Source organism: Osmia bicornis, chromosome 13 (genome assembly GCF_907164935.1).
Source record: "Osmia bicornis bicornis chromosome 13, iOsmBic2.1, whole genome shotgun sequence".
NCBI classification, from domain to species: Eukaryota; Metazoa; Arthropoda; class Insecta; order Hymenoptera; family Megachilidae; genus Osmia; species Osmia bicornis.
The window spans coordinates 2,303,468-2,329,240 of NC_060228.1; the positions used below are offsets into that span (position 1 = coordinate 2,303,468).

The window sequence follows — 25,773 nt, forward strand, 5'->3', positions numbered from 1 at the left end:
CATGCGCGCTTTGCCGAAGTTCCTCGATCAGTAGCGCAGTAGCGCAGGAGCAAGTATAGGGTGGAGTTGGTGAGTGTCGAGTTTCTCGTAACATCTCGCCTCGTCGTCTTAAAAGACGAGTGGCTGGTAACGCCAAAGAGGATATTTGTGTCGTGCTTCCGCGTATACGTGCCCAAAAAATGTAATATGGCGATGGTCGCGTCGAACATGAGCGGCCACATACAGAAGCAGCTCACCCGAAGTCTTGAGCGAATCCTGGAGGAAGCACACTTGAGCGGTGAACTGAAGCTTAGCGGTCGAAAGCTTAAGGATTTTCCAAAAGTCGGAAAACCGGGATCCAGCAAATACAATCTTCAGGACACGGTCTTTGCCGGTGAGTCTTTCGCATAAGATATTCCTTTCCTTGACATTCCGATTCTAATCTACATTTAATTCTTTCATTTGCTACTCCATAAAAGACAAAAGAAACGTCATAGCGTTCTAATCTCGCCACGACGTTTCACGCGATACCAGATTGAAATTCTTTCGGAGTTAACCTCGAACACTCGTGTTTATGTCATATTCACGCGTGTGTGTCGCGCCGAATGTTATCCTGCGAACGTACACACCGCACGCTATACTTCTCGATTGTACCTATGCATCGATTTCATTCATCAATCGAGACATTTTGCGTTCGAAAGAAAAAAGAAAAATAATAGTTACTCCAAGATACCGTATGGTTTTCGAATAAGACAAATCACGATTCTTTCGCGGTTTACATGCATCAAAGTGTTACATAATAGAAGCCCATCTGTATTTACGGTGCAACGCACCAGGCTCATGATTTCTCGAAGCAGTAAAGGTGCGACGTATGGACAGGAAACAGGATGGCGAAGAGGTGAAGTAATAAAAAGTCTAAATACACAGTGACAGCTGCACGGCTATATACCGAGGAATGCAGTTTCCACCTAACGTCGAGTATTATTTTCAATTCTCAAATCACCGTGGTATTAATAGTTTACCAATTCTAAATCAATTCATCGGCATTATTTACAGAGGCACCTAGCCAAAAGAATGCAGCGCATAAAGTATCGTACTGTCCGCAGATGTTTGCGAGATGTTATCACGACACACCCGGTGTTTCCTGTTACCGCGATAACCGTGCATTCGACAGCGCTTGAACCACCGTCAACTGTTACGTGCGCAGAAGCGTAAGGAGGCTCCAACTTTGAAGACTGTCAATAATCTTGTCAAGTTCAAATAAGCGTGAACCGTCTGTTAATCAGCAGACTATTCGCTAGAAACTTTTTCAACGTTTTCACTTTGTGTCATTTCTTATCACTGTCGCGATAAGAGCCTGGCGTTCTATAGCGGGCGCCACCCCCGCTATGTTTTTAAAACCGTCCGTTGTTACGCGAGGAAGTACCACGCGACAGGAAATAATAACCGCGATCATCGTTCGTTATCGACGATAACCATTGAAAGAATATCGCAGCGAAAATCCTTATCATTTATGATTCAACCCAGATAGTATCGAGCTATCTGTGTCAGGACTGCACCCTTCGAGAGCGAGTTATCTCTCGCGGTGCATCGATTACACGATATCGTTTGCAAACACGATACAGAGCTATAAGCCAAGACGAGAGCTTAGAATAATCATGAAACATCGTCGAGAATCGGTGCACGTACCTCGACGCAAAGGAATTATTCGTCGTTGCTCAGGTGTATTTTAATCACGACTCCATCATGATTACTCGGCTCGTGCCAAAGGAACAAATAATTATGACGTTTCGTCGGTGCACCGATGGCTTATCGATTTTCGATGGCGATTCTTTTGCCGAACGAAAGGGAACGAGGCAATTTCGGCCTCGGCGTCGTTCGACAGCCGAGGGATGAGCCAGCGAAAGGGAACTTTTGTTACAATTTCGCCCTCGAGTATTATCGAGGCGATGCTCGTCGTGTTTTCTTACGAAGAGCTTGTACGAGGACGACAGAAGGGGACGTAACTTCATTAAGGAACCCCAGGTCAGTTCATGCCACGAGGGACGAATAGAGCGACGAATCTATGACACGCAAATAGAGCAGCGCGACGCATAGAGGACAACGAGGAGAACGTCGAGAATGAAAATTACGCGACCCTGTCTGCTCGCTATCTAAATTCTCATTTATTTATTTTTATGGAATAAACCATTGCATTGAATTCAATTGTTTTCCTCTTTTCATTCAACTACTTTCCTAGTTTTCCGTTCGCTTTGATATGCGTCGAGTAGACATCGAGAAAAAGGTCTGCCTATTGTCTCCGAATGTATATACGCAACCTCGAGTCGATCGATGAGGAAACAAAACGGTGCAAGGAAATAGGTTGGATACGTAGACAGGCTAGCTAAACGATTACTAGTCGTGGACAAATTGTTTCCTTCTAGTCGATTCAATGCAGACCGCTAACGAGTGTGTATCGCTGATTACTATAGCTTTTATAATTGCTATAACGTCAGCATCCCTTAAGATTCGCGCTCGTTAGGACGGCAGTGGAATCGCGTTAAATAGCAAGGGAAGCAGGGTATACCATTTCTAGCAACGGGGAAAAAAGCTTCTTATCGATTATGTCACGGTGCACTGGGCGCTTTCTTCGAGCAAGGGAAGAGAGAGAAGAAGAAAAGGGTGAGATCCTTTTATTCTTCTTTCTAACCCTCGTCTTTGTTCTCCGTTTCCGATGCATTACCTCGGCTCTGCTTCTCAGAAACGGAATATTTTCGCTGTACATTCAAATTAGTATCCTTAGGTAACGGTACCCGTGGTTCTTTCGAGACGTTGGCTCCGTTTCACGCGAAACATCTTCGCTGGTTATGACATTCCGGGCATTAGTTATAATGTGTCTAACGGCACGTGTTGCGCAAGAGGAACATACATATTCCAGATGCGTTTGTTAACCCTCGGACGATGAGTCAGCGAGACTCTTTTCATAGCGTTTCTCAGGAAACGCGAAGGGTTAATGTTAGTCCGTTGACGATTCGACCGGACGAGACCGGATCGACCTGGAGCGATTCGGGAAGAGGACGCCTTTCTTCTTCTCCCGACCGGTTCTCCTCGTAAGACACCTGTCGCGAACTCGGTCGTGATCGCGCGGAGGTAAGAAAGCCACGTGGAACGGAACGAGCGAAAGAAAAAGAAAGCTTCCACAGTGAATTCCTCGCTTCTTTTCATTACTCGCAATTTCTCGACCGGTCGCTGCTCGTAAGGGTGCAAAGTACCGTTTCCAAGGGGGGATAAAGCACGGATCTACGCGAGGAAAAGAAAACGTCGAGGGAAGAGTAGCCGGCATGGTTATGGGAGAGTCCCATGCAATGGGACTGGGTCTGAGCTAAAGATAGAGATACAGCAGCTGCCAGAGGCAGGGGTGCCAACAGGTCGATACTCCATAACGCGTTATATCGTTCGCCTTGCCTCCTCCTAGCTGCTGTTCGCTTATCTCCGCCAAAGGAGCACTCCTCCTAGATGAAGTCTTCTCGAGCGAGGGAAAACCGAGCGCTGCGACATGAAAACTTATTCGAGCAAAGTTGAACCAACGTATCTTGTTTTATGAAAATTCTTCTGCAGAATAACAGATGTTATTCGAGCAATCTGTCGTTCGACAAATCTGTCGTTGGTAAACCCAACGCGATTTGCGGCGCTTGATGCATCTTTGCATTCTCGTGTCTCTGGTCCGCGACTAGAGATCATATCGCACACGCTTCGAGAGTACTCGATGAACGTTCGCGATAGCTAGTATCTTTGTATCACCCGTGTCCTCGAGTTACCTCCTGTCTTTAGCTTATGCATCAACGTTCGTGATAAACGGCGAGGGCTTCTGACTTTTCCAGCGAAACCTCTTCTAGATAAAACTTACAACACTTATCTATAAATCTAGTTAAGATAAGTCTAGGTGTTAATCAGTTAATCGACACCTAATACGAATGTTCGTCGAGTATGAGATTGCCAGTAAAAGGAGACATTAATTAAACTCGTAGCGCCACGGTTTAGAACCTGAGGCGCTAATTAGCGACGGAAAAGCATCCGCGAACGAGGCAGGCGAAAGTAGTCGCGCGTAAGATGGAAGAAGATAGCTTCTTTGAAAATGCATCGTTTTGAAAATGCAACGGCGAGGAGTGTCGCGCGTGCAAGGGAACGTGTTAGTGCTGGTTTCGTTGGCGAGTTATAATTAGCAGTATCACAGGGCCGTCCTAAGCAGACCAACCGAGCCCACTCTACATTTTTAACAGTCCGCTAGTCGGGTCAACTTTGATCTAAATTATTTCACGTTGAAATTGGAGCAAACCCGTTCGAGCTCCGCCTCGAGGGTACCGATATAATTTTCTTTTAATTATTCGATCGTATTCGTGGTCAGCGGTGACCCGCGCCGACAGTCGACGTGTTAATCGACTGCCCCACGGTTCACCGTTACGACACCCTGACGTATCCTGTTCGGTAACCGCTGAAATTCGAGAGGGCTTTCACGGTCGCGACCTTTGTCGAGCGTGTCGAACGATCGGGTTCCCCGGGTGTCCCCGTCTCGCGTTCCACCAGTTCGCGAACTGGGTCACTCCGAAAACGATCAGCATCGGTTTGCCGATTCCCGCAAGACGCAAGCTCGACCCGTGAAACGTTCGTTCCAAGATAATCCGAGATGAACACCGGCGTCGAGTGCTCTGCAAACGTTATCGCGTCGAGGGTGCCGCGCGATATTAGAAAACGGCATGCCGAAGCGGAGCGGAGTGTACACCCTGTTACACGGCAACTCGACAGCGAAAGAAGCTTCGCCCGTGTTTGCCTGTTTCTGCCTACGCTGACTTCAACGTTCAACTGCCTCGAGAAATGGGTCAATTGTCTTTTTGTTTCCTACTGTCTTGAACTCTCGCATCCCTTAATTGATTCGTGGGTTGGATTGCAGTTTCCCGGGTAATTAATCTCGACTATTTTATCGGATAAATCAAGGTCGGAGAAGACGATAGGAAGTGTCCCGAGGTCGATATCACGTGGCGTTACAAAGTTATGGCCATTTTAAAAAATCACAATTTTCCAAAAATTTTCTGATTTTCTGGCCTAACCTAACCTAACCTAACCTTAACTAAACTAAGCCATTGGGTTAGGTTAGGTTAGGTTAGGCCAGAAAATCAGAAAATTTTTGGAAAATTGTGATTTAACTATACTAAGCTATTGGGTTAGGTTAGGTTAGGTTATTTTTTGGATTCAAAATTATCGGAAACTGCAATCTAACCGATTCGTGTGACAAGAAATTTTTGAATAAAAAATTAATTTGTTGGAATGACAAAAAAGGACAGAATTCTCGATCGACCGTCTTATCTTGGCACGATGGTCTCCCGTCGCGTTTTATCCGTCGATAAATTCTAGCCGCATTGCGGATATGAAACGCGTCTCGTTTCAACGTGTATTCGACTTCTTTCGTGAATACTTAAACGAACGGGCGTAATTTTCTTAGCGAGCTGTAAAAGTAAACGCGATCGATAACGCTCGGACAGGAAGAACGGGAAAGATTTTTCGTTAGAAAGCGACTAGCCGATGCGTATCAACATTCGAGACAGGTAGAAGAAAGGGACGGTCGCTAATTATCGTTCCAGGTAATCTGATTTGTCAGTTCGTGCACGCGTCTTACGTGGCACGGGTTGAAATTACCCGTCGACAGATACAGTTATTAGCAACGTGTTACGATTCCGGTACGACTTTCATTGCTATGAAACAATCGAATTCATCAATAGTTTCAACAACTTTTAATTGAAAACTCTCCGATGAATTGTTTTGAAAATTTTCAACAGCCATGTACCGAATGCCCGTCGCAGCTGTCTTACTGGAGCTACCGTTATAGATGGCTAATGAACGTAATTAAGTTGTTCATGGGTCGTCGTACGATAAGCTGACCGCGCTAGTTGTATAAGATAATTTAGCGAGGTTTGCATAGTAAATTCCTCGATGCAACCGGTCAACATAGAAACAAGTAGCGAACGCGAACTTTTAAAGAGAACGATGACGAAATATGGCCATGGTCAAATTAATGACCAGATCCACCTCCAGTCGTATGATTTAATGAAAATGACACGCTTATTTCTACGTATTTCTTGGCTGCTTTTTTACGTTACTAGTCACGAATCGTAAAAATATAAAAAGAAATATTTTTTTCCTCTTCATCTCTCTGAAAGACGGTATTTTCATGATTTTTTCCGCGGTACTTCATATCTTCTAGACAGTAGACGAGCCTTTTCTTTTTTTTTTTTTAATTTTCCCTGCTTTTTCCGCGAAACCGTTTTTCTTCTCCCAGACGGATCGGCTAAATCCTCGTGCTCGGCTTTGTTTGCGTGTCACGCTTTGGCTCTACTGCTTTTCTACTCGCGAACGCTCTCATTCCTTTTCCATTGGAACCTTTGAACCGTCTCCAAACGATCGGGTGCTTTTATACCTGTCGCGGCTGCTCGACTCCCCCGCAGCAACCCTAATCCATTCCTTCTTCCCTTTTCTTCCGAATCTTTCGCGGTAACCGCCAACTTGTCTAACGTTTTACCGTACTCGTTTAATCTCTTTGATTCTGCTAATGCACCGGTTTTTTCTTTACCTGCAGAAAATCACAGACGCTCGCTGCTAAACGGCTGGTTACATCTGATCAAAGCCAGTTTTTCTATCGATTCAACCGCGAATACCTTTCCTCGGAACGCACGCGTTTGCGTACCTTTCTCGTAAACTTCGCTCATGAGCGGGAATTGCGAGCGCGGATAATTAGTAGGCCGTCGGGCGATTAAGGTTAACCGAATCTGTATCTGCGTGGCTTCAATTCGAAGACACAGGTCGAATAATTCGCGTGAAAACAAATCCACGACCGCCGCGTTTAACATCGTTCTCGTTAGTCATTCTCGTTAGCCGAGTCATTGAATGCCAGCGAGGAAACTTTACGTGTTTTACCCACGATGCTGAAGCGGAAACAGTTGTGGGTAGAGCGACCGAAATAGAAGTGTGACATTCATTTCCTTTTTCGAAATATTTAATCAAATTAATGTCATTGTCCCGTAGCATTCGAGCTTACAGTCGCGATATTTAAAAACAGATACTTAAATGATGAGCATATCGATTCATCGACGATGACATTGTATAAAAGACACGAAGACAGGAGCATGTCATTCGGTCTAATGTCTCGGGGAACTAACTACGGACATATTCAGGGCTTTTGTTTCGTGGTTACGCAGCATGGTTACGGACAAAGGGAGTCCACGGTGCGATCGAGCCTGGCCCTTTTGCAGCCACCTTGAAATACCTTAGATTTTTGAGACTAATTTTTGTCTATTTTATTGTTCCGATTCGGATATAAAAATTCACTGAAATTCTTAGCCCTTTGACTGCTATGGACGCACAGGGTGTCCCAGAAAGAGTGTTAGTCCTTTAAGGGGGTGGTAGCTAGGGTGATGTTTGAAGCTTCGTTTTTGAATTATTAAGGAAAAACACTGGCCATTTTTATTAATTATACACCATGTATTATCAGATTATAATCATCTGATAAAACAATGGGAAAATAAATTGAGAAATATAGAGAAATAAAAAAAGAAAAATTATGTGTTATTTCGTGCACACAGAACGTTTAAGACTTCAAATTTTTAGATCCTACTAGATGCGTACTTTAGCTAACGAGAAATTTAAAATACCGATTAAAATTTTTTACCTAAACACGTACTACCCTTAGTAGTAAGAGCACACGAAATTTCAACTCGATCAGTCGAATAGTTACTGAAGAAAAAGGTACCGAAATGAGAAGCATTTTTACAAAATTTTGCTTCTATCAATTCATACGTCGAACCCAACTTTGCGAGTATGTATTTTTCCCCCACTTATGATACCCGAAAAATTGTTTCAATTATAAATTCTGATTCCGAATAAAAAGATTTTCTGACCCAACGAAATGCCCACTGCCCTCGAGATTCGAAGAGTTGAAACGTAACGAAAGGGTTACTAGAGACCAAACCCAGCAGGATAGAGTTAGTCATCCAACATCGATCATCGCGAGCCTGGTGCATTCGACGTGTTTGCATGAATTAAACTCGCGAGGAAACGTAGTAGGGACAGAAGGTAGGATAAAGAAGGTAGTATCGTGCAGCCGGTTTCCCTAGTCCTGCCGTCCGACCATGACAAGCTGCCAGCCAGTGCGTACGAACAGTGCGTGGTATTGTGCGTGCCGCGTGTTCAAGCGTGCCAGTACGCGTGCACGCCCTTCGTCTGCGTGCAATCACGCTTCGCGAACAAGCTACGCTTTTTCCATGACATTTCGATGTTTGCGTCACCGTCGCTTTCCTCCTTCTGTCGTCCCCCTGGAAGCATAGCTTTTCAGATCGGACCTTAGTCGGCAATTAGAAGGAATATTACAAATTGCAGCGAACGGGTTAAAGGGGTTGAGGGTGAAACGGGAACGATCGATATTTTTCACGAAGCCGTGCAAACTTGTTCAGCTGGTTGCGAAAAAAAGAGAGAGCCTCCTTTTCTTCCCCAGCGACTGGGCTTTCAATTATCGCAGCATCACGGAAGAGCAAATCCGTTTCCTCTCTCGCATCGGCTAGGAAAAGCACAGCTTCCTTCCTCTTCTCTTTCCCTGGCGAACTCGAACCACCAGTTTCCAGACCGCCGCCGCTCCAGGCAGCATCCTTGACCCAAAAACTAATATCCGAGGTGGAAAAAAGCGAGCGACCTGGGCGACGTCGAGGCGAACTCGTCGAAAGGTGCACAGGGTGTAACGAGAGCGTCTAGCAACGAGAGCATGCTCGATAACGAGACGAAAGATCGCGTTACAGCCACCTAACCCACCTAACATTCGAACCCGAGTGTATATTTTTCTGCGTAGACCTCGGTGCGATCGAATTCGATGCAGTTTCTTGCTCAATAATGCAACTCGTATATCGATTCGAGTTTCTTTCTTCCGTAAAATTGCTTGGAAACATATTTAATCGTTCGATTATATTTAATCCATGGCGTCGGTCATCGATAACCCTTAATGGCAATCAAGGTTCATGGCTCTTCGATGCTGTCCATCGAGTTCGATCGAGTATGCGAGTCGTGTTCGCACTCGCGTCCTCGTCGCCGGAAGTGGTAGCGGTCTCTTACAAAAGTACCGGAGTCGTACGACGTTCTTTCTTCCTCCTTTGGCTCGCGTTCCTTCTGCTTTTCGTTCTCTCCACCGTTTTTCTCCTTTTCGCCTTTGACGGGATCCCTCGAATGACACTGACGATGGTAGCCATCGGTTCAAGGACGAACAGCGACGAAGAAGCGTATCCAGTCGGTGCAGGATTCTTCTTTTTACCATCTTTCCCTTCTTATTTTCTCTTTTCGCAATGACTCGTTCGACGGTGTATTTGGAAAAAAATAAATTCGAAGTAGGCGTGCAAAGTGTCACGCTGGTTGCGACATCGTTTCACGGTGGACAAGAGAAAAATAATACGGACAAGCGTATACGAGCAATGGTAACACATTCTTCCAGTCGATCGTTAATCGTGTTGGCGTTTAATAACGTATCTAGAGTGGAATTAAATCGGTTTGCTGATCGCGTAGCTCGTTAGGAGAATTCCTAATACCTTGTTACCGATCGTTAAGGGCGTTCGTTGGCCGCTGGATGATTTTATTTTCCAGCAGGAAAGCTTACCGAGAAAGCGAGGGTGTGCGCCGTTCATGGGACACCTTGCGCTCTCGGCACAGCCAACCCCCTGAAACGATATCTGCTATGGGGACGTTATCGATCGGGCAAACCCTCTGTTTCCACGGTTTCACGTCAGCCCTTATGCGACCTCTTACAACCCCATATATCCCGGCAACGATAACTTAACGTAGTTACAGTATTTTCTCTCCGCGATTCGTACCGTATCCTGTTTCAGCCGTACGGACGTTCTTCGTTCTCGATCAAAAAATTACGGTCAATGTTCCAATTAGGAAACGGACCTCGCTTTCGCTGCTTTTCCATTTTGCACGCCTGGTCGTTGACCGTCCACGCTTTGTATCGGCGATAGTAGCCGCACGCGTTTCGTGACGCGACACGCCCAAACAACACCGGTACACGTTTCGTCGACGTGAATTTATGTAAAAGGCCGCGGAATGACCGCGGGCGTTTTGATTCAGACGAAAGCGATCCTCGAAGATTCTTGAAATTCAAGAATTTCGAATTTCCACTGATGTTTCTACGGCTATGCGAACCTGGCACCCGACTTTGAAAAAGCTAATTTTTTTTTACGGGAAATAATAGTATTTTGTTTGTAGCTTTATCAATTGATAAATAAAAATAATTGAACAAATGACTCGCACCTGATATTGAGATATCTCAAATTCACTTGGCCCGTGTTGATAGTTTGTAGTTGAATAGTTTAAAAGTTATAAGCAATTTATACGTCTATAAGAGCGATGCTTTCTTGAGTTATAAAATTTGTACACATTTAATTGTCTGCGTATTTATTTAATTATCAACTACAAAGGGAAATCACTACAAACAACTATAAATGATGCTAAAAAACACGGTCCAAGCGAATTTGAAATATCTCAATATCAGGTGCGAATGATTTTTTTACTAAACTATTGTTACTATAATCAACTACAAACAAAATACTATCATTTTCCGTAAAAAAAATTGTCTTTTCAAAGTCGGGTATCAGGTCCACAGCCGTTTCATCCGATTTCAAACGATCGTTAGTTCATCCCTCTACGAAAGAGCGTACTATTGCAATCAGATATAAAGAGTAATTCTATATAGAATGTTTTGTTGCAGTTGAACATTGTTCGTTCAGACAGTTTTCCCTGGAGCCGACTTGGCAGGCAAATTAACATGGAGATTACGAGGCGGACATTTTCCGCTCGTAGCATCGCATATACGTTCAGCTCTTTATAATTGTACGGACCGTCTTTCCGGAGTTATTGTCTTGCTAATATGCATAAGCAAGCGAGCGAACGGGCGCGCGATAAAAATGCAAACTCTTGCCTCGATCGACGGGATTTAATATTCCTCGTGTGTCTTGTTATTAGCTCGGAAGAAGGATTCAACGCGGATCGGTCGATCCGTGGCGCCTGTCCGTCTGCATAATTGTATTTATGGCGAAAACGCGAGACCCGAACAATACAGACAACGGGGAAAACGCAGACAATAAGACCACGCCCAAACTCCGGCGAATGTCACCGAGAAGTTTGTTGAACGTCACCGCGAATCCATAGCATATCGCGTATGGTATCGATCCCTCGTGTTGCTTGGACCTCGACCTTGGTCCTTGGAACTGGCGTCGACCCTTCCTGAAACACCCTATACCTAACCTAACCCATCGCCATGGGTTAATAACCGCTTCGAGTATCATTTGAAATAGAAATATCTATTTGCGAGACAGAGTTCGAATCCTCGTTGTACGATTTTCAGGTGTAAAACACCTTAGGAAAACTTTTTTTCTCGAAGTCCAATACCTTTCGATATCAGGGGTATTCGATTGCGCCAGTTCTTTAGAAAATATTTTATAATTTCATCGGACGCGATCCGGGAAACGATGACACAAAGCACGAACACAGGGGTTGCTATTTTCGTCTGCATCGTAGGAATACGAACGGGCCGACGCCCTTGCTCGACGATTATGCGATCGACCGTGTACCAATGGTTCCACGTTTTGCCTTCCACCCCCATGGACTCGTTCCCATTACCAGCGTGGGCGTGCACGAGGGAAACGCGACCGTTCCTCGATAAATAGCTGGCTTTCGAGGAATAACACTTGCAAATTATCCGGATAGAAAGATAACGAGCCACGGTTCGTTTCGGGAACAGTACCGACTAACCTTGTTCACGATCGATTGGCAATTTCCGTTTCGATCCTGTAAACTCGACCTTGGAAATTGAATTTCCGACGAACCGGAAATCAGGAATTAACGATTCGCTCTATATACAGAACCGTTTCTGGGACAGTTGGGAAAGTTCTTGTATTTGCAGGTGAATTGCCTCGTAACAAATAAAATTCGAACAAATGAGTATTTCGATCGATACACTGACAATGAGAGTTGGGAAAGTTTGAACGAGGGTGAAGTGTTGGTTAACCAGCTCCCGGAGGAATCGAAAACACACGGAGTGTAGTTATTGATCAGAAAGAAGGTTCGAAGGAAACAGGGATAGCAGCTAAGCCGCCCTTATCCTTCTCCTCGGTTCCGAGTCTGTACACGCACGTGACCGTCGCGCACCCCATTCATAAGAACCCCCCGACGAATTCGAACAGCACCCTAAAACAAGCGGAGTTCAGCTACGAGAATCCTGGCTACCCTCTCGAATTTATCGTGAACTTTCTTTCTTATTGTAGATCTCTCGAAGAATCGTTTCGCCGAATTACCGGAAGAGGTGACGGAATTTCCCTTCCTCGAGAAGCTGCACCTCTACCACAATGCGATAAGAATAATACCGGAAACCGTGGCGATGCTTCAGTCACTCAACTACCTCGATCTTAGGTCGGTAACGAATGGAAGAAAGTTATGCTCGTTTGGATCGTTGATGCGGGTCGTCGAAATTAACGAGCTTCCTACTATGTTTTCTTCGTAGTCGGAACCAATTGACGTCTCTACCTCGGGAGATATGCAGGCTACCGTTGCAAACGTTACTCGTCGCTCACAATAGGTTAGCGTCGTTGCCGGATGAATTGGGCAGAATGTCGGCGCTGGCCGAGCTGGACGCAGGATGCAACGAAATCACGAATCTGCCACCACGGATGGGCGATCTCGCCAGGCTTAGGTCACTGGACTTGAGGAGCAACATGCTCGTGCACCTGCCTATAGGTGGGTTCCTTTCTTGCTAAGTTACACTCACTTATTAATGAAACTTTGCCAGCTTGTAGAGCTCGTCGAGCCCCCTTTTGGGGGCAGACGGCTAATTGTTTAAAAGATATTAACAATTACAGTTAGTTACTCCTTACATTCCGAAGTATCACAAACTCATACATACAACTCGCAATCTAGAGATCCACGGTTCAAATCCTTGGTCCCCAACATTTTCTTTTTTTTTTTTAATGATAATTTGTCTCTTTTTGAATAACTATTACATAAAATTTATCATAAAAAAAAAAAAATTTTTGGGAACTAAGGATTTGAACCGAGGACCTTCAGATTGCGAGTCATGGATCCGCTCCGTGGTTAAACACATGACTCGCAATCTAAAGGTCCTCGGTTCAAATCCTTGGTTCTCTCTCTTTTTTTTTTTAAATGATAATTTGTCTCTTTTTGAATAACTAAAATTCTATATTCTATTTTGACTAATTTTAATTATTAATAGCTTTTAAACAATTAGCCGTCTGCTCACAGAACGGGGTATAGTCGTGTTCAGCTCGACGAGCTCTACAAGCTGGCAAAGTTTCATTAATAAGTGAGTGTAACACTTGGGTAGTTCTCCGTATAAGTAATCCACGAGAACCGACCGAACGATTCTTTAATCCTTCCGCGACTAATTAAAACTGTTCCCCCGATAGAACTGACGTACCTGAGACTCGTGAAGCTGGATATCAGCGGCAACCGCATATCCGTGCTTCCGAACGAGATGAGGAAGATGAAGAGTCTGGTCGACTTTCGGCTGTCCGACAATCCTCTGACCTCGCCACCTGCCTCGGTGAGCTGAAGCTGCTCCACCTTCGGGGTTCTAACGAAACGTTCGATTACACAGGTAGATGTTCGAATTGTTCGCAGTTATGCATTCGCGGGCGAACGCACATCTTCAAATACTTGGAGAGACAGGCGGCGAAACACGAGAGGGCTAGGGGGGGACGGGCGAGGAAAACGCCTCTGGATGTGAGAGGTCACGCGACATTGGACACGAGGGCCCATAGACGGCACAACGTGGACAGCGGTTACAGCACCAGCGACGGCCTCGACAAACGTTGGTCCCAAGAAATTCACAGCGCGGTTAGTTTCCTATTCCTGCTTCTAGCCTTATCCTTTTCACTTCGCTTCGTTTACTTCTACTTTTCTTCCTGGCTCTACGGCAAGGTTTTCGGCTATGATGAAGACTTCTCGGATCCTTACCTGTAGATAAGTTTTCATCTCGAGTAGAAACCATTCCCTATCCACGAGAATTTCCCTTCTCATTTTCTTCCGATCTCGGGGCTGGTCCGAACAGTTGTATAGAATGAGTGCAAAATAAATAAACGTTTCTGAAACGCACGCATCCGAGCAAGCACCCCCAACCACACCGGTCGACGATTTCTCGTAGTACCTCCTGGTGGACACGTTTTTGCGCGCAGGTGCACGACGGTGAGATTCGGGGACTCTGGCGACAAGAATGCTCGCCCCTTTCGATTACCCTGCCACACGAGAACAGCGTGAACGGATCCTGCAGCGGAACGTCGACGCCTAGCACCATCTCACCTGGCGAACACGCGTCTCTCGAGGACGAGCTTGGAAAGGTAAGCTTTCCGCGAAGAAAACATACGATAAATCCTCTTCCCCGCTTGGGATTCTAACCGAAGCGTAACGAAACGATCATCTCCAGACTCGCGTGTGATACAATTTCTATATTTAGCGAGTGAATAGAAGACCCTCGACAGCGATATCCGTGTTGTCGCGAGACAGCGACGAGCTTGGCCGTCGTTCAAGCCTCGTTGAATGACCTTAACCCATTGAAAGAACTCGCTGGCAACGGCTCCCGCGATTAACGCGCGAAGCATCCGACGCGACCCGACGCGTTCACCTTTCCCTCGAAAATCTGTCTCCTTTTTATCTTCTCTTTCCTTACGCAACTCTGTTGTTATCGTTATTGCCGCAGGCGATGATACTGCACGATCAGTTGGAAAAGAGGAGACTGGAGAGGAGCACCTCGGAGAACGGCGCCGACGTCAGAAGACCGATGACCTCTGGCCTCTATCACGCGTCAATTACGCCACCCGGGTAAGCGAGCTGTTAATAAACCGATGAGAGAATTCACCGTGCACTTGCCTTCTTTCCGTGCTTAAAAACACACTCATTATTTCCCCCTCTGTTAATTGTTCCGTTCTCTTTCACAGTCCTTTAGAATCCGCTCACCTGAATCAAACGTCATCGATATCGACGAACACGCAATCGGTACAACCCATACAAACGTCCGCCGCGAACTCTACTTCCTTGTTGAACGGGGATGAAAAGAGGCCGCTGAATCACATTCAGACGTACAGGTACGTTATTCTCTATAGATCTCGGTATCCGTGAATTCGATGTTTCATCGTTTCCTAACTTTCAGAGAGTACAAAGAGGCGTTGAGACAACAGAGGGCCAACGAAGGGCCCAGCGTGTACAGGCCTCGAGAACAGGTAACACCGCCAGGCAACGAATCGCAGAACAACGAGACCGATCCGCAGATGAACAAGGACGCAGTCGGTCTGACCGGCAAGCAAATCTTCAACGAAGAGAACGCGAACAAGAGACCGGTACAGAAAGTAACTCCCTCGCGTATCAATTATCAAAACACGCCCATCATCAATGGTAGTAATAACGAGTACAATAACAAGAACGGCAAGTACTTGGAGCAGCCGTACAAGAAGCCCAGCTCGCCGATCAAAACTTCCACGAGCATTCTGTCGTCGAGTACCAGTCCCGGTCACGCGCCTAGACTAGTCAAGACTGCCGTCGGTTACGTGGATGGTAAACATTCATTGAATTCCCAGTGATTCTACTATATTTGGTATTTTTTAAATACGCTGCTTTCGTTAGGTAACAAGAGCCCTAGTAAAAATGGTGGGAGTCCAAAGTCACCCAGGTCGGTTACTTGGAACAGCAACGTGCCAGAGAAGTACTCGTTCACCATGAGAAGAGAATTCGAACGCGCCAAGGAGGAGGCTGATTTAATTGAACAGCTTCGAAACGTGAGTATCCGGTGTTTGAGTTGTAATATGAAGTTGTGGCTAAACTCAGAGTATCATTTCAGCATATAGAAACAAGGTTGAAGATGGCTCTTCCGGAGGACCTCGCCCCCGCGTTAACTGACGGAGTCGTTTTGTGCCATCTGGCGAATCATGTGAGACCTCGATCGGTAGCAAGTATCCACGTTCCTTCGCCAGCTGTTGTGAGTGACTTTTATTTTTTATATCTCATTTTATTCCTTTCAAATGAATCTAGAAATAAAGTTTGGTGTTCTTAATTGATAGCCCAAGTTGACGATGGCAAGATGCAGGCGTAACGTGGACAACTTTCTCGAGGCGTGTCGAAAGATTGGCGTCGATGAGGTAAGAAGAAATGCACTATTACATCCTGTTATTATTTCTTTTTAGAGAGCCTTCGTGCTTTGTCTCTCAATCGAGCGTGAACGCTTCGACGTGAAAGAATATTACACGTTTTCCTCTTCTGTTTTTGAACCGTACTCGGTATAGACTTTTGCGAACGTTCGTGCTCGTTCGTCGTTGAACTCGAAATGATTCGAGATGAAAAATGGGAAATGATAGATCTGTGTACGATCGACGACAAAACGACAGAATTGTGACTAACGCTTCGTCGGCAGCCGGTACGTTTGTCCATGACGTTTCCAACAACTACACTAGTCAGTCCCCGATTTCGATTCAGTCGCGAGGGTGATCGTACTTTTTTACATTCTTCTTGCGAATCGTATACTCGAGGAATGGAGCGAAGAGGAGCTTTAGTTGCATGCGCCTAGATTCGTGTCTGCTTTTGTGTCGCTCGTTGCTTCGTCTGAACGTGTTCGTCCCCTTTTTTCCCCTCCAATAATATCCTGATTGCGCTCTGCTCTTTTCAAATTTTTCGCCACGAGTTCTAAGCTTGACCCGAAGAAGTCAAATATACTACATAACGTTTCAGCTCAATTCCACGATCCCAAGATCCCACGTTTCAAGTCGGGTTAAACGTTCGCGTCGAAGATCACACGTAGCTTATCGTTGACGTCGAGGAAGGTGTGGCGATGGTGTGCTTTAAAGGGGAAAGCGGGCGGCACAAAACGTGTTCAGAACAAGCAACGACGGTGGTAGAGACTTGGGACTGAGTAGTATCGTTGTTGGTGTTGCAGGAGGTGTTAATGGACGCGGACGCAATCATGGACGTGGGTTACATGGACGCGTACGGGCTGGAGGCTCTGGCGCGTCTCGTCTCCGCTCTCCTCCTTCTCCGTGACGAAGGAGAGAAAGATAACGAAGAATCGGCCCCAGGTTCATCCCATACGATTCAGGATCGCGTTTTGTCCGCGATGCTTTTCGCCACATTCCTAACGTCCCTCGTTCTACTCTATCTATTCCCCGTTCCCGATTGAAATGAGCGACCAAGACGAGAACGCACCAGAGTGCGATACGATGGGGACGAACGACGCTCGCAACAGAAAAAACACCATCGAAGATCAGATAACCACGATATACGAGGATCGATCAAATATCAATTCAGATGTAGTATCCATTAACATCTATGCATTTTACCATTGAATCGTGGATTTAACGAGGGCGTAGAAATTCCATTTCATCAAAATTATTCCGAGGTTTCGTTTATATTTGATCGATCCTCCTACTCGAACAGCACGTATTCTCTCATCTGCCGATTAGCGTTCGATCACTGATCGGTGATGCTGGCCGAGTCGTCGAGTCGCTCGATTGAAAAATAGAAAACTGCGCGACGCTCTTCTCGCGCTCTCGTACGCTATTTAGTACTTCTAGAGCGGCACGATATTTTTTACAAAGTTCCTTTTGTTTTTTCCTTTCCGCTCGCCTTCTGCTTTGTCGAGTGTCGCGCAGCGTCGTGCCATTCGTGCTGAGAATCATCGAGTCGTTTTTGAGTAAATCTTAAAAGACACGGTTTCTTTTTTATTTAAGTAATTCAGCAAGTCATTCAGACGGGGCTTCATTGAGCTAACGCAGTTTTGTTTAGACTTTTTTCTTTCCAGAAAAATATATCGTTTCGTACCCTTAAGATAAACTCGATGATCGTTCGCATCGAGTTAATCGTTATCAAAAGCATCTGAATAGTTCCTTTTCATTTGTATTCCTTCGTTGGAAAAATGAAGATACTTTGGAATTTATTTAACCCCTTCGATAAGCGTTTCTTCGTAAGCTACAGAGCTTTGCTTATACACTCGCGTGCATAGATGATTGCGTTTAATTAAAAAAACAGGGGAAGAAGATGGTTCGGTTGAATTGCAGTTTCCCGGGTAATTGATCTCGATTATTTTATCGGATAAATCAAGGTCGGAGAAGACGATAGGAAGTGTCCCGAGGTCGATATCACGTGGCGTTACAAAGTTATGGCCATTTTAAAAAATCACAATTTTTTTAAAATTTTTCGATAATTTTGAATCCAAAAAATAACCTAACCTAACCTAACCCAACTTATCAGCTAGAATAGCTAGCCTTTTAATTAGCTTAGCTTAGTTCTCCGCAGCTAGAAAAGCTAGTCTAACTTAGCTTAGCTTAGTTCTCTTCAGCTAGAGTTTCTAATTTAGATTAGCTTAGTTTTCCTCAGCTAGAAAAGCTAGTCTAACTTAGCTTAGCTTAGTTCTCTTCAGCTAGCATAGTTAGTGTCTAACTTAGCTTAGTTCTCCTCAGCTAGAACAGTTAGTCTCTGCCTTAGCTTAGCTCTTCTCTTAGAGAATAGATAGCTTCTCCTTAAGTTAGCTCAGCTTAAATTGATAGAATAGATTAGTTTCTTCTCGAGTGAGAGTTAGCTAGATACTGCCTATTCATTTGACGCAATGGCGCAAAAATGTTTCAAATTTTTGGAAAATTGTGATTTTCTAAAACAGCCATAACTTTGTAACGCCATGTGACATCGACCTCGGGACACTTCCTATCGTCTTCTCCGTACTTGATTTATCCGATAAAATAGTCGAGATCAATTACCCGAGAAACTGCAATCTAACCGATGGTTCCTCAAAGAAAAGTCATCTATGCACAACGATTTGATTAGAACAAGGCTGTAGCTTTATAACAGGGTTGTTCGTTTCTCTGGCTCTATATTTATAGCGCTTCTAGGTTTCTCTTTTCGCGCGGTAGCCCGAAAGAAACGCTTAAAAGCCAGCGAACAAAAGTATTCGTATAGTGTTTAAGAAGTATCAGAAGGCAGCTTGGTCGTACATTTTAGTCCGCTTAGTCCGTAGGAATCGCTACGTAGTTTGTCATGTAAGTAATTCCGTTCTTTTTCTCTGTTTTTCTATCGTATTTATCCGAGAACTCGAGGAAACTTAGCTCGCCTCGAGTTTCCGATTGTTCTCGCGCGACGCAAGAGAACGCGAAATCAAATAGGCGTAATCAAAGCACGCTCGCATATCAAAAATCGAATCGCCTGTGTATTGTACGTACTTTGAATCGTTCGTTCGAATCGCTAAATAGTTATGATCGAAGCGAATCTGTCGAAGAAATAGTATTTTACTACCGCAAATGGATGGTGGTTGAAAGTCGAGATAGTTGGTGTCCAATATTCGTACGAGAAAGTACACTGCCATTATTCTCAAGTACTGTCTTTAAGTTAAACGAAAATTTCTTAACAGGGATACTAATTCGACAGAGTATAGGATATTCTTTTTTTCTTAATTCAATTTTGTTATTTCGAATTTTCTCGACTAGTATTGAGGCATCATCTAGTGTCGTAGATGGCGGAGTTCAAAACGAGATAAAAACAAAATGAGAAAATGAATCATCGTGTAATACCTCGGATGGGTAGTATTTTTTTAACGTTCGACCAATGAAAATCGCCTACGGCTCTTTCAGGATTGATGGGTCTGTGATAGGTAGCCTTCGAGTACTTACAGGATTCGCAAACAAGGTGCTAGAAATCTCTTTCGTTTCAAAGATTTCCTATTTTGGTACGTAGCTATCGAACACGCACATTCGAACATCAAAGAGAACCTCGATTCGTATACAAATACCTGTATGAAATTTCTTTTTCCTGTTCACGAGTTCTCACAAACAGTATTGCGTGTCCCTTCCTGACGAAACTGCGGCAGACGATCAAACGAATTTTCTTTTTCCCTTTTCTCTGTCTCTCTTTCTATATCTCTCTATTTCTTGTACAAGAAAAATAATAGTTTTCGTTAGGAGGGAACGAACACATAAAACGAGAGCACTGATACTTCACCGACCAAGCAATTCGGTCGTAGCCTAAGATAATCTACATATTTTCGTATAATCGCGATTCGAGAAGGAAACGCGTGTACTAAACCCGCGTTGTATCGTTTAGAACTTAACTTATTCTACGCATGTATATTCGTACGATTTAAGGATCATTGCCTACATGATAAGGATTCGAGGAGGAACCGATTTTCGCTTCCAAATTTCGCTCCACATTTAAACACGACAGACTTTAAGATTCTTCCATAAATTCGTGGTATTTTCATATCGATCGCTCGGTTAAATTTCTCTTCTCCGAAACTGTGCACGAATTTATGGGACCGTCTAATATTTTCTCCATGACAGTTCGGACGGTGCCAAACACGTCGCACATCGGATCGTTCTTCTAGCAACAACCATTTAGAAAAGATGTAGCGAACGTGGCCAAAATATACAATCTCCTGAATTGATTGAAAACGCACAAAGGAATTTTCACGGGATTCTATCGCTATCGGTCTACAATAGTTGCATAGAAATTTTTCTTCTATATACAATATAACACAATGTTGATTCTTTTTATAAAAAAGTTACTTTCACTCGTAACACAACCAACGAACACAAATGGCTATACTCACGAGTACAATAACGCGGAAAGATTGAAAAGAATGCAAGGTGAATATTCTCACTTCCAAGAACTTCAGTTCATTAGATTTCATTGTTGCATTCGATCCGCGGCGAAAGGTTGATTAATTTCTAGTCCTCGTAAGGTTTAAGATCTTCTAGTCAACTGGAATTGTTTTCTCTTACCTTATTCTCTCCACTAATTTATTACAACGCATTTCGTGTACGACAGTGACTTAATTTTTCGCTTCTCTGTAATTACTCTTCCGTCTTGACGACGATAATTCGTTTGTCGTATCAACATCGTACCATAAGTATCTCTGACAAGTCTGAAAGACACTGAAACGTCGCGACGATCGGGTCAGTATTATTTTCTATTACGATCGTGCAAGACGTCTGGTCTAATTAACCCCTTGCCTTACGATTTTCAATACGTTTAATTGGAGTCTTAATGAAAACTTGGCTATTCCATAGGTACAGTTTGATTTGGGGCGATAATTTGAGACACGATGTTATAAGGCAACGGGTTCGTCGCAACCGTAAAGACTGTACTTTTGTTTTATTAATTTATCTTCTTGTTCTAATGTCTTCTTGTGCTCTGCCGCAGCGTTTTTCTTATTATTTTACCGGTTATCTCTTCCATAATAAACTGCGTTCATTAACACCTCGATTGTCAAAGTGAAAAGGAACATGTGTAGTCAGACACACTGAAATTCTAATTCATGGCAATCGGTGTGTTAAAAGACGCAGGTATGAAGAAACCGAACATCAGATCATTCCGTTCTGTTTAGCTTATGTAATTGTATAATTTTTTTAACTAACATGAAAAGAAAGAGAAAAAGCGTATATATATATAAAAATAGGTATATATATATATAGATAGATTATATTATATATATTATTATATTGTATTATATCATACTGTATTGTATGAACACAGATATATAATACGTTGAAGCTACAATTTCTCTTTGGTAGTTTTCTTTGTTTTATATTTTTGTTTTGAAAATTGTACGTAAGCTAACTTATCGCTAAATTAAGAGCTTTAAATCGATAGCTTTTTTCGAAACTCGGTGCTTCATTTTTATCGTATCTTGTTGTTTTCTAAGCTTAGAAAGAGAGAAACGCGTTTCGTTCATCAGGTGTCGAAAGGCAATCGTTTTGAAAATAAAAATTTTCATTTTCTACGCCATTTGAACGATACTGCTGCTATTATCGATTGCTTTAAACATCGTACTTTGTAACATCGACTGTACGACTAATCTAGCGATTGTAATACTATTTCCACTGATAATAAAATATTCTTTTGGTAAAAATCATGCCACTATACGAGGGATTCCCAATGATACTAATTACCGTATAACTTTAATTGAGAGAGAACATCGAATGCTCAATACCGCTGCGTTAATAACAATCAAATTAACGAAGCATGCACGTGTACCTATCATTTTCAGAATCTCGTGTGCTGTGCTAGCGACGTCCTGGAAGGAGGTCGAGGAGTTGTTCGAGTAGCGGTCACGGTATCAGAACTGCTGAGGTTCCATCAGTCACGCTCACCGTTGCAGACCTCGTCCTCTTCGAACGTGCCGAATCACGTGCCAGCTTAGCGCCAGACAATATAATTACCACGATACACTTCGATTAAGAAAGAAACAAACGAACGCTGCCACGTTTTCCTCAGTGATAGTAGTAAAAAAAAAAAAAAATTGAGGAAGAATGGATCCGCGAGCAGCTTTCCTCTGTCGGAGGTCGCGAGTATACTGGCGTGCAAAGATGCCTTCGCTCGGTAGGGGAAGCGACGAGTCGAGCCGAATTGTGGCGAACTCGACCGAGCGCGTCGAGACGAGTAGTGGGGGTCTGCGCTTGGTTAGAGGAAGCGACGGGGCGGGCCGAATTGTGCCGAACCCGACCGAGCGCGTCGAGACGAATAGTGGGGGTCAGCGCTCGGTTAGGGATAGCGACGGGACGGGCCGAATTGTGCCGAACCCGACCGAGCGCGTCGAGACGAGTAGTGGGAGGTCTACGCTCCGCTCCGATCCGAGGGAACCCATCTATGCACGCGGCTGTACTAGTAGCTTCAAGCGTTTTGATGTGACTCTGTTTCGTGTACATCTTCGATTAATTTACCTTGCAATAAGAAACGATCCGAAGCACGATAGAAGCCTCGTGCAAGAGTTAATCGAAGACACGATACAATTTTCTATTTACTATACGAGTTCAGGTATTTCGAGACGGTCAAGTCTTAGATCATGCGACTCGATTATATGTACCAAAACTTTTGTATCGGAAAGACAACGTATCTTTGTACGGAAAGAAAGAGTAGCGTAATGTAATTAGGTTAAAATCATAGCTGAGTTCGAATTGAAGAAGAGTGGCTACGTAGCGCGAACAGGACGGTTATAAACAGTTAATAAATATCGGGGAGACTTTCTCGTGGCAATGAAAAAAGTTCCTACTCGCGTGTAACTGCTGTGGTTTTTTATTTCTTAGATGTAAGGTATACTTAGACGTATGATGTAAGAATCAAAACGCCTGTAAATCGGGCGATTCAGACTAGTTATTTCCTCTTCGCAATCGTTCGAAAGCATTATCTCCGTCAAGATAATTGTTTTTAACGATCGAGAGGTTAAAGCAACGTCAAACTTTTATTATTAGGTCACTTCATAAATCTTTAGGCTTGTTTTTAATAAATTCCAATTGTCCTATTGTTTAGAAATATCGATAAATGATTAATGAAATTAGTTTTTATTTTAATAAATTTTAAATTAGCTGATTTATTAGAATGACTGTATTGATACCATCTTCGATGATATTATGATTTATGAAATGACCCGACACGATGTGTTCACACTTATAGGATTCTCGAACTTTTTTCGTTGTTCTGTCATCTACAATCCTTACGAAATGTCTCCCGTATCTATTAACAGCCGTATATCCGTGCATTACAACTGTCTGTTCAACGAGACGAGTCAATAAACGTATACAAATGTGTTCGAAGCAAGCCTGACTCACAGTATAAACCTCGAAGAACTGAAAACAACTGTGCTCCGGCCCTGCGTATGAATTTGTAAACATTTACTACCTCGTCTCGTTGAACGGATTAAGTCACGAGGTGCTTCGATATCGTAACGCGAAACAATAATTGATCAACTAAAATCAAAAAATTTCTGCGTTCGATTGGAACGAAGCTGTCGAGATTCTTTCGACGTTCAAATATCCTGCAATTAATCTATTATATTCCCGTGTATTGATTATCGTAACATCGAGCATGCATGTGCCATCGAGAATCAAAATCTGTTGTTCGTTCGTTCCAAGATAATTCTAATAATTTTATTTTTCCTCTCGAAGGGAAGAAGATAAATTCCCGTTTTTAGTCTCGAAACAACGCGCGCTATCCGCAGCGGGCAAGATAGATTTCTACTCGAAATGATCAATAAGTTAGGTATTTTATCAATTTTTCTGCATATTTCAGTTTCGAACGACGCGTATTCGGATATCGAGCTGTTCTTTACCGTCGAATGATCGATTCCAAGTGTACTGCCAAGATTTAGTAATAATTCCCGAAACGATAACCCCGAATAGTTAGGTGCTAAGCGCAATATCGTTAATTGTAATTTTCTGTATCGTCGCGAACTTCGGTTTTCATTATCCCACCCCCAATCCCCCTTTAACACTTTGACTGCCGTGTCTGCTTTGATTTATTTTTAACAGATATTTCATTCTTTCCGTTGGTCATACTTTCAAGTACTTAGCTAGATTACGTACGATCGGGTAAGTAAGAAAGTTCCTCGTGAAATACACGGATGGTGTGTGGCAGTCAATGTGTTAACCCTTTCGCTGCGAACGACGTATATATATACGTGCTCGAGAATTAATTGTTAATTATAAAGGGCATATTATAAACGGCCATCCATCGAGATGCCAAACGAATTGATATCGATCCACAATAGAAAGAAATCTTTTGTAAGAACATTCAAGTAAGCAGCAAGTCAATTATGTATCGAGTCTCAGCGGTAGATTTAAGACTATAAAACTATAAAGAAGGGAATGTTGCAGTGAAAGGGTTATGAAAGTGATCATGTATAAAAAGGAAGACGAAGGATCTCATGCGTAGTGATCGGTGAGGAATCGAGCGTTTTGAGTTTTCGGTGTCTCGTTGATCGCAATTTTCTTTTCTTGAAAAATTGTTTTAGAAAAAAAAGAGGTAATTAATTAAATGATTAATTCTGAAAAGGTCGACGAGACACCGATCCTGGAGGATCATACCGTATGTTCATATTTATGGTGCCAAAGATTGTATGCATTATTTTTTCTCTATCTCTCTAGATAAGCAACAGCATTTTGGAAATTCATTTTTTAAAAATGACCATCCATTTCCCTTATGCAGATTGTAGCCGATCCAGACTACAATCTACACGAGGGGACAGACTGGACCGAGTAGGGTGTCATTTATTTATCTTCTGTCACATTTATTTTATTCGATCAGCACTTATTGTTTATAGGTATAGGCGAAATTTTGTAACGTTCGCTCAAAACATTGCGTTCGTGCATTTTCGAAAGGAAATTCGCTGCTAGAACGACTGGCCATCGCTTGGAACGTCTCGATCGACATTTCTTTTCGCAGTATTAAGTAAACTATCCCACCGATGAGAAAAAGAATCTTTTAAAAATTATCCTTAATTCTCTGCACTGGTATAATTAGCGCAAATCAATAAGGATACTTCCGAAAAATCAGCTAATGAGTTTATTACAAGGGCAAAGGGTTAATATACCGAAAATTTATGTTTATCGAAATCAGATCGACTCGTTTCAAACGCTTTGATCGCTCGATCGATACCTAAAATACACCGCACGTAATACATTTAAAGATTAACGGATACAGTGTATAAAATAAATCGAGAAGATCATCGTATATCTGAGTTTACTTTTCTGAAATATCTAAAACCTTCCAAAAATTCCACATTTTACCAAATCCAGGAAGTGGCACTCGTAATACTTTTTCTCCTAATTATGTTCTCCTGATACAAAATTTTGATTTCGATTTCGTAAAGTAATAAAAACTTAATATTCTTTAATTTTACTCGAAAATCGTAGAGCAGAAAATCAAATTTTTCGAATTCCCAACTAAATGGAGAGGATCGTTCAATTTCCATAAGACTAT

The 25,773-nt window shown here is 43.3% G+C and overlaps 1 protein-coding gene and 1 long non-coding RNA gene across 4 annotated transcripts; both read left to right on the forward strand.

Annotated features, from left to right (window-relative positions):
- LOC114871764 (leucine-rich repeat and calponin homology domain-containing protein-like) lies at positions 1 to 25,524 on the forward strand. Of its 2 annotated transcripts, none has more exons than XM_029178091.2 (13): positions 1 to 373; positions 12,306 to 12,450; positions 12,542 to 12,774; positions 13,461 to 13,597; positions 13,675 to 13,890; positions 14,229 to 14,390; positions 14,750 to 14,871; positions 14,988 to 15,134; positions 15,200 to 15,600; positions 15,670 to 15,821; positions 15,884 to 16,021; positions 16,104 to 16,181; positions 22,067 to 25,524. In XM_029178091.2, the coding sequence occupies exons 1-13, from the start codon at positions 187 to 189 to the stop codon at positions 22,217 to 22,219; spliced, it is 2,271 nt and encodes a 756-aa protein (XP_029033924.1). In that variant the 5' UTR covers positions 1 to 186; the 3' UTR covers positions 22,220 to 25,524. The 2 variants fall into 2 exon arrangements, with proteins under 2 accessions (XP_029033924.1, XP_029033922.1); XM_029178089.2 differs by lacking the exon at positions 22,067 to 25,524 and adding an exon at positions 16,973 to 21,484.
- Positions 385 to 2,184, forward strand: LOC114871765. 2 transcript variants are annotated; one of them, XR_003788638.2, is made up of 2 exons: positions 385 to 877; positions 1,036 to 2,184. It is a non-coding gene; the product is annotated as an uncharacterized LOC114871765 (long non-coding RNA). The 2 variants fall into 2 exon arrangements; XR_003788637.2 differs by having other exon boundaries at positions 1,086 to 2,184.
- Positions 25,525 to 25,773: the final 249 nt, after the last annotated feature.